This window comes from Oncorhynchus tshawytscha, linkage group LG20 (genome assembly GCF_018296145.1).
Source record: "Oncorhynchus tshawytscha isolate Ot180627B linkage group LG20, Otsh_v2.0, whole genome shotgun sequence".
NCBI classification, from domain to species: domain Eukaryota; kingdom Metazoa; phylum Chordata; class Actinopteri; order Salmoniformes; family Salmonidae; genus Oncorhynchus; species Oncorhynchus tshawytscha.
The window spans coordinates 18,971,351-18,983,453 of record NC_056448.1 but is presented as its reverse complement, the minus strand read 5'-3'; the positions used below and the strand labels follow the sequence as shown (position 1 = coordinate 18,983,453).

The 12,103-nt window shown below is 42.4% G+C and overlaps 1 protein-coding gene across 1 annotated transcript in view; it reads left to right on the top strand.

Annotated features, from left to right (window-relative positions):
* The window catches only part of nup214 (nucleoporin 214), a 72,585-nt gene that overhangs the window by 17,641 nt on the left and 42,841 nt on the right, over nucleotides 1-12,103 (top strand). The window contains 11 exon segments of the mRNA XM_042302307.1: nucleotides 1,774-1,853; nucleotides 1,984-2,067; nucleotides 5,443-5,592; nucleotides 5,863-6,021; nucleotides 6,198-6,301; nucleotides 6,391-6,591; nucleotides 6,795-6,880; nucleotides 6,970-7,053; nucleotides 7,159-7,440; nucleotides 7,673-7,840; nucleotides 8,510-8,618. Coding sequence (XP_042158241.1) covers nucleotides 1,774-1,853; nucleotides 1,984-2,067; nucleotides 5,443-5,592; nucleotides 5,863-6,021; nucleotides 6,198-6,301; nucleotides 6,391-6,591; nucleotides 6,795-6,880; nucleotides 6,970-7,053; nucleotides 7,159-7,440; nucleotides 7,673-7,840; nucleotides 8,510-8,618 — 1,507 coding nt within the window.

Sequence of the window (12,103 nt, the reverse complement as noted above, 5' to 3'; positions counted from 1 at the left end):
AATTGTCCACAGGTGGACTCCAAGTTGTAGAAACATCTCAAGGCTGATCAAATGAAATTGCATGCACCTGTGCTCAATTTGGAGTGTTATACGGTTGAATTCGGAAGTTTACATACACTTAGGTTGGAGTCATTAAAACTTGTTTTTCAACCACTCCACAAATTTCTTGTGAACAAACTATAATTTTGGCAAGTCTGTTGTGTCATGCACAAAGTAGATGTCCTAAGTAATTTTTCCAACAATTGTTTACAGACAGATTATTTAACTTACAACTCACTGTATCACAATTCCAGTTTGTCAGAAGTTTATATACACTAAGTTGACTGTGCCATTAAACAGTTTGAAAATTCCAGAAAATGATGCCATGGCTTTAGAAGCTTCTGATAGGCTAATTGACATCATTTGAGTCAATTGGAGGTGTACCTGTGGATGTATTTCAAGGCCTACTTTCAAACTCAGAGCCTCGTTGCTTGACATCATGGGAAAATCAAAATAAATCAGTCAAGACTTCAGAAAATAAATTGTAGACCTCCACAAGTCTGGGTCATCCTTGGGAGCAATTTTCAAACTCCTGAAGCTACCACGTTCATCTGTACAAACAATAGTACGCAAGTATAAACACCATGGGACCACGCAGCCGTCATACTGACAGCGTTCTGTCTCCTAGAGATGAACGTACTTTGGTGCGAAAGTGCAAATCAATCTCAGAACAACAGCAAAGGACCTTGTGAAGATGCTGGAGGAAATGGGTACAAAAGTATCTATATCCACAGTAAAACGAGTCCTATATCGACATAACGAAAGGCCGCTCAGCAAGGAAGAAGCCACTGCTCCAAAACCGCCATAAAAAAGCCAGACTACGGATTGCAACTGCACATGAGGACAAAGATAGTACTATTAGAAGAAGTGTCCTCTGGTCTGATGAAACAAAAATAGAACTGTTTGGCCATAATGACCATCGTTATGTTTGGAGGAAAAGGGGGGAGACTTGCAAGCCGAAGAACACCATCTCCGCCTTGGAAGCACAGGGGGTGGCACATTATGTTGTGGGGGTGCTTTGCTGTAGGAGGGACTGGTGCACTTCACAAAATAGATGCCATCATGAGGAAGAGAAATTATGTGGATATATTGAAGCATCATGTCAAGACATCAGTCAGGAAGTTAAAGCTTGGTCACAAATGGGTCTTCCAAATGACCCCAAGCATACTTCCAAAGTTGTGGCGAAATGGCTTAAGGACAACAAAGTCAAGGTATTGAAGCCCTGACCTCAATCCCATCGAACATTTGTGGGCAATGCTACCAAATACCTATTGAGTGTATGTAAACTTCTGACCCACTGGGAATGTGATGAAATAAATCATTCTCTCTACTATTACTATTTCGCATTCTTAAAATAAAGTGGTGATCCAAACTGACCGAAGACAGGGAATTTGTACTTACATTAAATATCAGGAATTGTGAAAAACTGAGTTTAAATGTATTTGGGTAAGGTGTATGTAAACTTCCGACTTTAACTGTACATTTGCACCCCAAAAATGTGACATGTTTTCACTTTGACATTATGGGGTATTGTGTGTGTGTGTGTGTGGTGGGTGAGATTAAATAAATTAATGTTAATCTATTTTGAATTCAGGCTGTAACATAACAGAATGTGGTGAAAAGTCAAGGGGTATGAATCATTTCTGAAGGCACTGTACTTATTTTTTCAACATTAGCATCTTTATTGTTTTGGTTTGTGATATTGTTGATATCCATTCTGTCTTTCTGTTTCAGGCCCAGTCCAAACCGGTACACCCCCCACGGTTGTACAGAAATGTTCCCCAGCCACCCAGACAAGTGCAACCACAACACAGGTACTAAAACATAATCTGCCTTTTCAAATAAATAAGATATTAGACCAGCAATCAATGTCTTGTAGTACAGGTCATAATAGTAGAGACAAATGCAGTGTCTCGAGACATCTGTCTGTTTGCCGTCCTCTAGGCAGCGCTGAGTGTGAATGCCCTGGAAAGGCAGCTGCAGCAGAGGAAGGGCTCAGACCCAGTCATGGCTGGAATACTGGAGGAGGTAACAGATTAATCCAGTAGTATTTCTCTCAAACTACTGCTACTTAATAACATTTTTATTTGATTATGAATCCTATTTATTATCATAACCACACACATTCAGTGGAGTTAACCCACAAAGGAATCGAACCCAGCACCATGCTCCAACCAATTTACGCAATATGGGTCTTGCTATTAATAATGTGTGACGTTGGTATAAACATTTCAAAATGCTTTGAAACAACAACAAAACATTTTTTTTATGCAGTTCCACTTGTGTACTTGGGGGAATATATTTGCAAATTGGCCCATAATTCCACCTTTACAACATGGGCCTAGGACTATACATCCTTTAAGCAGGGTTCATACAGACAAGGACTTTTAGTGATTATTTTTTATCAAGCTCTTAATTTATGTTTTCAAGGACTTCAATGTTATACAATTGTATAATTTATATAATTGTACATATAGGGCCTAATATAGACCCCCCCCAAAAAAAGGCATGCAAAAAGCAGGCCTTACCAATGCGTTGATATTCAAATTATTATTACATTACGAAATATGTGAAAATATTGTCGACTTCACTAAATACACTGAAAGAAAATGCAATATGCAACCATTTCTAAGATTTTACTGAGTTACAGTTCATATAAGGAAATCAGTAAATAGTCCTAATGTATTTATTTCAATCTATGGACTGGGAATATACAGTGCATTTGGAAAGTATTCAGACCATTGACTTTTTCCACATTTGTTACATTACAGCCTTATTCTAAAATGTATTAAATAGGTTGTTTTCTTTCATCAATCTACACACAATACCCAATAAAGATGTATTTTTATTTTATTTTTAATATTAGCAAATTTATATGACATTTACATAAGTATTCAGACCCTTTAACTCAGTACTTTGTTGAAGCACCATTGGCAGCAATTACAGCACACCTGTATTTGGGGAGTTTCTCTCATTATTTTCTGCAGATCCCCTCAAGCTCTGTCAGGTTGGAATGGGAGCGTCTCTGCACAGCTATTTTCAGGTCTCTCCAGAGATGTTAAATCGTGTTCAAGTCCAGGCTCTAGCTGGGCTACTCAAGGACATTCAGAGACTTGTCCCGAAGCCACTACTGTGTTGTCTTGGCTGTTTAGGGTCGTTGTCCTGACCTCCTGTCAGAGGTCCTGAGCGCTCTGGAGCAGGTTTTCATCAAGGATCTCTCTGTACTTTGCTCCATTTGTCTTTCCCTCGATCCTGACTAGTCTCCCAGCCCCTGCCACTGAAAAACTTTCCCAGAGCATAATGCTGTCACCACCATGCTTCACAGTATGGATGGTGCCAGGTTTCAGACAGACGTGATGCTTGGCATTCAGGCCAAAGAGTTCAATTTTGATTTCATCAGACCAGATAATCTTGTTTCTTATGGTCAGAGTCCTTTAGGTGCCTTTTGGCAAGCGTTGAGCGTATTGCCAAATTGCCTAAAATGACATTAGAGGTGATTTATGATAGAGAAATTAAATTCTCTGGCGACAGCACTGGTAGACATTCCTGCAGTCAGCATGCCAATTGCATACTCCCTCAACTTAAGACATCTGTGTCATTGTGTTGTGACAAAACTGCACATTTTCAGAGTGGCCTTTTTATTGACCCCAGCACAAAGTGTACCTGTGTAATGATCATGCTGTTTAATCAGCTTCTTTATATGCCACACCTGTCAGGTGGATGGATTATCTTGGCAATGGAGAAATGCTCACTAACAGGAATGTAAACAAATTTGTATTCAAAATTTGAGACCTTTTGTGCGTATGGGATATTTTATTTAATCTAATGAAACATGGGAGCAACATTATACTTGTTGCATTTTATATTGTTGTTGAGCGTAAATTGGATTTGTGCCGATTTTTCTGTAGCCTATGTGGCCAACGCAGGCACACATAATAAAACCATGACTTGCTGTAGCATTAATCTCACCATTTGAATCTCACCATTGCTGTTTTTATAATGAGAAAGTGACCAAAAACCAGGTTCCTTTTTTAATGGAAGGATTTGTATGTATGGCCAAGTTGAAGCCAACATTAATGTTGTCCTCATAATAACCACATGGTTTTACTGCAACAGAGTAGCGCAACACCCTTCATATGAAGCGTTTTTATTATGAGAAAGTGATGTTGTTGTCCTCATAATAACCACATGGTTTTACTGCAACAGAGTAGCACAACACCCTTGGGAAACAAATGAAAGTGGTCACATCTCTCACAAAAACGGATCAAAACTGAAAACAAGGACAATTATAAGGGAGCAGGAGAACTTATAAATTGGTTACAGTAATTACAAGGACTTTTCAAACACCTATCTGAGGACATGTCTGATTTTCAAGGTCAGCCTTTTGGAGTACTTGAATTTCTGAGCTCCAAGTTCAGGTAGGCTACTTCAAGCCCCTTGTATTGTTTCTAAAAATGACTGGTGTAACATGGACACCAAAATGTATTTGTCATGTTATTTAATTACCATCATTTTGTGAAGAAGCCCACTAGACAATGTAATTATATCCAGGGTAATTAAGCATTGTGTTGTGCAAAAGTCTATTCTACACAATTGCGCACAGTAGACTCGTCGTCCTATCCAAGGCACAAGAACGCATGAAAACATGAACTCGTTACCTTGATGTTAAGTCTAACGAGACCTGACTGTAAATAAAGCAAACAACAGATGTTCAAGATCAGTTCATAAGGGATATTAGCTCCAACGTGGATCCAGGCACAACTGTCCTCACCAGCGTAAAGAATGAGACTGCAAAATATTCTGGACATTCCTCATTAACACCTTTTTTCCAGCACTTGGGCTGTTGCGTTGCATGCGCTATCACATCAGCTGTTTGTCACTTGACTATCAATGAGAAAATATCTTCCTGGATAAGATGAATTTGTGTGAAAATAGCTCTACACCAAATGCGCGTCCAACAAATATTGTGCATAATTATTGAAGAACCACGTTCATGACGGTGTTGATTTCGGTTTTAAGTATGATGGTAAGGTGACTCGTTTAGAAGACACTCGTTCAATGGCTAATTTGACTGATTAATGCCTAATATAATGATAAACGACAACTTGCACTGCCATAATTGCAAGGACTGGAGAGTAATGTTTTATCACGTGATTTTAGACACATCCGTCAAGACACCAACCATGAGAAAGGGTTAAACAGGTTTTAAATCAACACTTACATTTGATTGAATGTAGCTGGCTCCCCCTTATATCTTAATGTATTGACATAAAAAATAAAATGGCAGATTATCAACAGCTGTAAGAAGTTGTTCAGTGTAGGAAATCCTCACATGTACCCGAGTTTACAGAAAGACCCATATGGTTCATCAATGTAGCTTCATGCAGGTTGTGTTCCTCTCAGATCGCCCACTTCCAGAAGGAGTTGGATGACCTGAAGGCACGCAGCCACAAGGCAGACTTCAGAGTGGGCACCACAGAGGAGATGAAGGAGCTGAGGAAGGAGTCTGAGGACCTCCACGTCTTCACCCTGGAGATCAAAGACACCACTGAGGTACAGTACGGATTTAATTTCATTTGATTAGATGTTATTATCTCAGACATAAGGCCCGCGTGAGTCAGAATATGAACCTCTCTGTAGTTGCCATTGTTAATTAATGTACCCAGTCGTGTCAAATTCAATCAGCTGCATTCAGGTGGCCCATGAACTCACACCCCCTGGTGTTGCCAGGTCTATGACAACCAAATTTGCCATTTCAACTTAAGTACAGCCACCTAGACCTTGTAGGCTCTTACCATGTGTATGTGTGCTTGTTCTCCCCAGTCTCTCCACGGGGACATCAGCACTCTGAAGACCACCATGCTGGAGGGCTTTGCCGGGGCGGAGGACGCAAAGGCCCAGAGTGAGCTCAACAGACACCGGGGCTACCTGCAGCTGCTATACAAGAAACCACTGGACCCACGCAGTGAAGACCAACTCAAGGTAAGCCTCTGGATAGATAAGGAATGGATGGTTAGATGTGTATATCGAACGTCTATCATTCCTCAGGGTGGATGTGGTAGAAATGTCAAAAGCAGAACACTATTGAAAATCATTCACCGTGTAGAAGACTTTTTGTTGGACCGTCATTTATTGTTGGGTTTTCTCCCCATAACCAGGAGATCCGCAGGCTGTACCAGTATGTAAAGTTTGCTGTGGAGGATGTGAACGACGTGTTGGATCTGGAGTGGGAGAAACATCTGGAGAAGAAGAAGAAACAGAAGTGAGTGAGAATTCTCTTTCACTTCCTGTGTCAATTTCCAATTGTCATTGTATGTTTCCTTTCTAACCAGTTTCCTCTGTCTCTCCCAGACACATGATTGTCCCAGAGAGGGAGGCTCTATTCACAGCCCTGGCCAACAACCTGGACATCATCAACCAGCAGAAGCAGAGGCTGGACACACTGGTCAAAGACCTCCACGCCCTGCGGCTCTACAACAAGACTGCAGCCTGGAGCACTCCTGCCCCCAGCCAGCCCTGCCATCCTGCTGCTACCACCCCCACTGAACAGGGGTATGTACAAGGGTGTATACCTGAAATACAATGGGCAGATTTATTGTAGCATGAGGATCTGTTTAGAGGCAGTAAGTTTTTTCAAAGTTTTTTATGTCAAATTTTTCACTGGGGTATGTGTGTTGCAAAGTAGTGTTTTATTTATTTATGCATAGTGGCTTAAAAATCAATGGTCACTTATGAATTACCTCTGTGTTTACTAGTTTGGACAATGAGCTGGAGAGTTTGAGGGATGCACTCCTGAAAGCCAGTCTGGAGACCATTCCCAAGACCACCTCGAAATCGCCAGGCAAAATACTTACATTTTCCAACACGTGTCACTGTTAACTATTGTGCTTGAGTGATGTAAATGTAATTTGACTCCTTCAACTTCTGCAGCCAAAATGTCTCCGATGAAGCAGTCTCAGCTGCGTAACTTTCTCTCCAAGAGGCAGACACCACCAGTCCGCTCCACCGCTCCAGGTACTCCCAACACCAACACACAGAACACAGTGACCAGTGCTGAGCAGTGAAGTATAAGTAACGTGTGGCGTTTACCCCTCCTGATTGTCCTCTATCTTTCCCCAGCCAACCTGTCCCGCTCGGCCTTCCTCTCTCCCAAATACTACGCGGACCTGGACGATGTGAGCTCCACCTCCTCCCTGTCTCAGGCTCTGGACCCAGAATACTCCCATTATTTTGCGGAGGAAGAACCTGAGCCTGCCCCCCTCCCCATGCTCCCCCTCTCTATGCCCCGCCACCCCACGGTGGTACGCACCCCCTCCATAGCCCCGGGGTTTGGGGCCATCCAGTCCACTCCCTTCAGCAAGGTGTGCCAAGGCCTGGGCCTCAGCCCCATCATGAGCCCAGGTAGGAAACTATTGAGCTTATTTGACTTTTATTTAACCAGGTTGGTCGAAGAACAACAGGTAATACAACTTTGCTCTTGTGAAGTAGTATGTCATTTATATTGTATGTTTTACCCTCTAGTATCAACCGTCAGGTCACAGAGAGGACAGCCAACCTTATGTCAAAGTGCTGTACTATGTGGATTTAAGAGGGCTATTCTGTAGTACAGTAAGTCATCAATTTTTTTCTCCAGTTCCAACCAATAAGATCAACATGGGAGGTGCCGACAGCACGGCACTAGCCACTAAGACGGTGAAGCACGGGGCCCCGCCTACTGAGAAGGCCACACCCGCCCCCCTTCCTGCCCAACAGGCTGCTGCCAAAGCTGCTTTCCTCAGACAAATGGCCAATCAGAAACCAGGTAGGTGGGTTGCAGTTAATGGGAAGTACATTGCATTTGTGATCGTTTTTCTGTCACTGTAACAACATACAACGTTGCCTTGAGACCTATTATGAAATTTATTGACATTTTTTATTTTCTGCTCTGCAAAGGACATGGGCTGAGGGACCTGTTTCTGTGTTGTGACCATGTTAGGCTGTGTTACCTTAACAGTATAACGTTCTAGTTTGAAAAAAGAACAAGCTAGTAAGAAACTTTCATTGTTAATCTCGCTACAATAAAACAGTTTGAAGACCGGTAGAGCGTCTTCTGCTCACTGTCAGTTCACTTTGAACAGTAAAACTCAATGCTATGTTCATACTCAGACACCAGGGGGAGACAAAGACCTCAGGATCAGAGGTGAACTGACAGCCTCATGACTTTACTATGCAGAATAATGGTTGACAATAGTTTAATCAATAAATTCAATTATTACATTAAATTATTTAAACAGTACGTTTAAAGTTTTAATCAATTGAGACTATTCGTCTGAATATAGTGTACATCAGTCTGTTGGTAACCCAAAATAACATGACCGGTATGATTTTGAATTGATTGAATGAAAAGGTGACAAAATATGTGCGTCTGGTTGTCCCAATGTCAGTTGTAATGTCAGATTGTCATTGACGTTTCTTCTTTGTGGTCAACCAGCAGTCAGTGGCTCTCTGACAGAGTCCACCCTGAAGACTGTTCCTCAGGTGGTCAACGTACAGGAGCTCAATGACAAAGGATTGCCACCGCCTGTCTCCACTGTGATCAGGTAATCCATCATCATCAATATTACTATCCCTCTTCATCAGGGCGTCACCTTGGGTCTAGGCTCAAGAATGCTTGGCACCTTTTCTGATTACAATTCCCAAAAGGTAGAAAGAACATTAAATGAAACAAAATATTATGTAGATAAGAAATGTGTACAGTGAATACATTTCTTTAGGAAGGGCTGAGTGGATCCTATCTAATATCGTTACAATAGTTGGCTGATTCCAATTGAACCATTACTGTAAAAAATAACCTACAGTCCACATAACTACTGTACACTGCAGCTTTTTTGTTTGTCTAATTTTAAAACTTCTGTGTGCTGCAGTGTTAGGGTCTGCTGACAGTGCTGTGACCCTCAGGGTCTGCCACAATGACTGTCTCTTTAAAAAACAAACATGTTTTTAAAGTCACGGAAATACAAAGTCTCTCTTTGTAGTCTAATAAATGTAAGGTGTACAGTAAATACTGTATTTTAGTTTGAACCATGCAGGGTCTTCTGATAGGCAAGGCTTTAAAATGAGGTTCTGCTGAGGGCCAGATTACTCCATGGTGGATGGAGAGAGGGGTTATCGCTATTTTAGCTTGGCGAGGCAAATTTACAATGACTCGCTGATGCAGAAAGAGACAGCTACACACACAAATAAGGGCGATAGAAAGAACAGGGTGAGCGGGTGTGCTGTACAGACAGTGACAGGACTACACTGGTGCTGCATGAAGGGTCCATGTGTGTGGGGGATGGGCACACACATGGGCAATGGACCGTGTTATAAAGTGTGTGGGTGAGTTTACGTCCTGAGAGACGAGGGCCCACTTCAGCACGAGCCTATGCTGGTTGTGTGTGTGGGGCTGCATACTGTACTTCAGTGTACAGTGTGAGTGGTTCCCAACGATGCAGAGAGAAATATTTTACAAATGATATAACACAAGGGGAAAAATACACAATGAGTAACGATAACTTGGTTATATACACGAGGTACCAGTACTGAGTCGATGTGCAGGGGTACGAGGAAATTGAGGTAGGAATAAAGTGACTAGGCAACAGGATAGATAATAAACAGAAACGGCAGCGTATGTGATGAGTCAAGAGTTAGTGGAAAAACAGTTAATGCAGACAGTCCAGGTAGCTATTTAGTTAACTATTTAACTATGTAGCACTAAATAGTTAAATAGTCCCTGCCATTGGTGATAAAAGGGCTGTTGATGACATCTGTGCATGTCATGTCAATACCAGAGTGACTAAGGGGCGCCAGGATGGACAGATGTTGGCACAGCCCTGTATAACTGTTCCCATAAAGTGACAGAGGGAGAATGTCAACGTCCCCAATGTCAGTCAGACTGGAGGGAGAGGGGCCCTTTAATTGGCACCGTCAGCAGTTTGTTTTTATAATAAATGTTATTGGGGGAAGGGGTAAAGGAAAGTTCATTTTATGCTTAAGTGCCGATAAGAAATAAATGCACACGTTCTGTTCTTTCTAGATAATATCTGGTATTTCGGAATGAAATTGTTTGACTGCACCAAATGTCAGTTTATTCAGAAGACCTTCCTTGCTTAGAAATAGAGTTTTGAATAGTTGTTAGTCTTACATTTGAGTGTGAAATGCACTTTACCCATCATCCTTATCTAGGGAGATCCTCTTTCTCTCTTAGTCTCACCCTGGTCCCTTATTTTTCCCCATGACATCACATTAAATCACCCATAGCTAATAGTCACCCATAACAACCGGTCTGATTACTTCTCAGACGAGTTATATGCAGGAACAGCCTGTCCTGTCTTCACTGCAGTACTGTTGTCCTGCCCCAGCCACGGTGTGGAACTGGGGTGGAGAGTATAGATTATCAGAGGCGCTGCCAGCTAGATGCCTACATCCGGACAGAGAATGGGATTTGGTGTATGGGGGAAAACACAGCCGCAGCAGTATAGGGTTTTCTCTCACACAACTTCTCTCTCTAACTCCTGTCTTTTCTGTCTTCCGCTCTCCCATTCTTTCCCTGTCTCTCTCTTTCGTGTCACGTCTGTCATCTAATGGCCTTTTACACACACACACACACACACAACATGACTTAAACAGAGCAGAATACCTCAAAGCATATAGCCAGCTGTAGCATCCTTCCTATTAAGATTTACTTCAATTAATTCATTTAATTTTATCTGTGGGTGGTCTTTCCATTTCTAGGCTTCAGTGGCTGTGTGATAGAGTTATAGTGTGTTAGCAGCAGGAACATTGCACTGGAGAGGGTGGTCACTGGTGCCTGGCCTAGCCTGCCTGGCAGTGATGAAGCCAGCCAAGTTGTAAACCTAGGTTGATACATGGCAGTGCTTCTAAATGTCTGTTGGTGCCAGGTTACAATGCGTGCGCGTACTTATGTTTGTGCTTGACCTCTAGTACCAAGGAAACAGCAGACAACAGCAGAGCGCTCTTCCATCTCTCTGAGTTAATGCATGGGTAAGGCCTGCCCATGCAACTTTGATGGAGAGATACTGAATAATTGACAGCGTGTGTTGCTGACCCAAGGCAATAGGCCCACACTGCACAGGGGGAGTGGTCAACACACAGACGCCGCTCACCAAACGGACATGTTTGTAACTATGGAAATGTTGTAGCAAAGAGAACTTGTTCCTGTTCCTAAACAACTCCTAGCCCCCACCTTTGCAGATCTGAAAGAATAAGATGGGTATAAGCAAAATGATGGAGGTGCCAATTGAAGACCATTTCGATTACACCTTTCCAATTCCTGCAGTGTGTGGAGCTCTGTTGTGTCTGGTGTTTGAGTAGTTCTAAATTGTATAGCTTGCTTCAATGTTTGCTGACTACTACTGTTAACAAGGCTAATCTGAAAACAAGACTCCCTAAATTTTATCAGCATATCGATTGTGCAACCAGGGGTGGAAAAACCTTGGATCATTGTTACTCTAACTTCCGCGACGCATATAAGGCCCTGCCCCGCACTCCTTTCGGAAAAGCTGACCACGACTCCATTTTGTTGATCCCTGCCTACAGACAGAAACTAAAACAAGAGGCTCCCACGCTGAGGTCTGTCCAACGCTGGTCCGACCAAGCTGACTCCACACTCAAAGACTGCTTCCATCACGTGGACTGGGATATGTTTCGTATTGCGTCAGATAACAATATTGACGAATACGCTGATTCGGTGTGCGAGTTCATTAGAACGTGTGTTGAAGATGTCGTTCCCATAGCAACAATTAAAACATTCCCTAACCAGAAACCGTGTATTGATGGCAGCATTCGCGTGAAACTGAAAGCGCGAACCACTGCTTTTAATCAGGGCAAGGTGACTGGTAACATGACCGAACACAAACAGTGCAGCTATTCCCTCCGCAAGGCTATCAAACAAGCTAAGCGTCAGTACAGAGACAAAGTAGAATCTCAATTCAACGGCTCAGACACAAGAGGCATGTGGCAGGGTCTACAGTCAATCACGGACTACAAGAAGAAATCCAGCCCAGTCACGGACCAGGATGTCTTG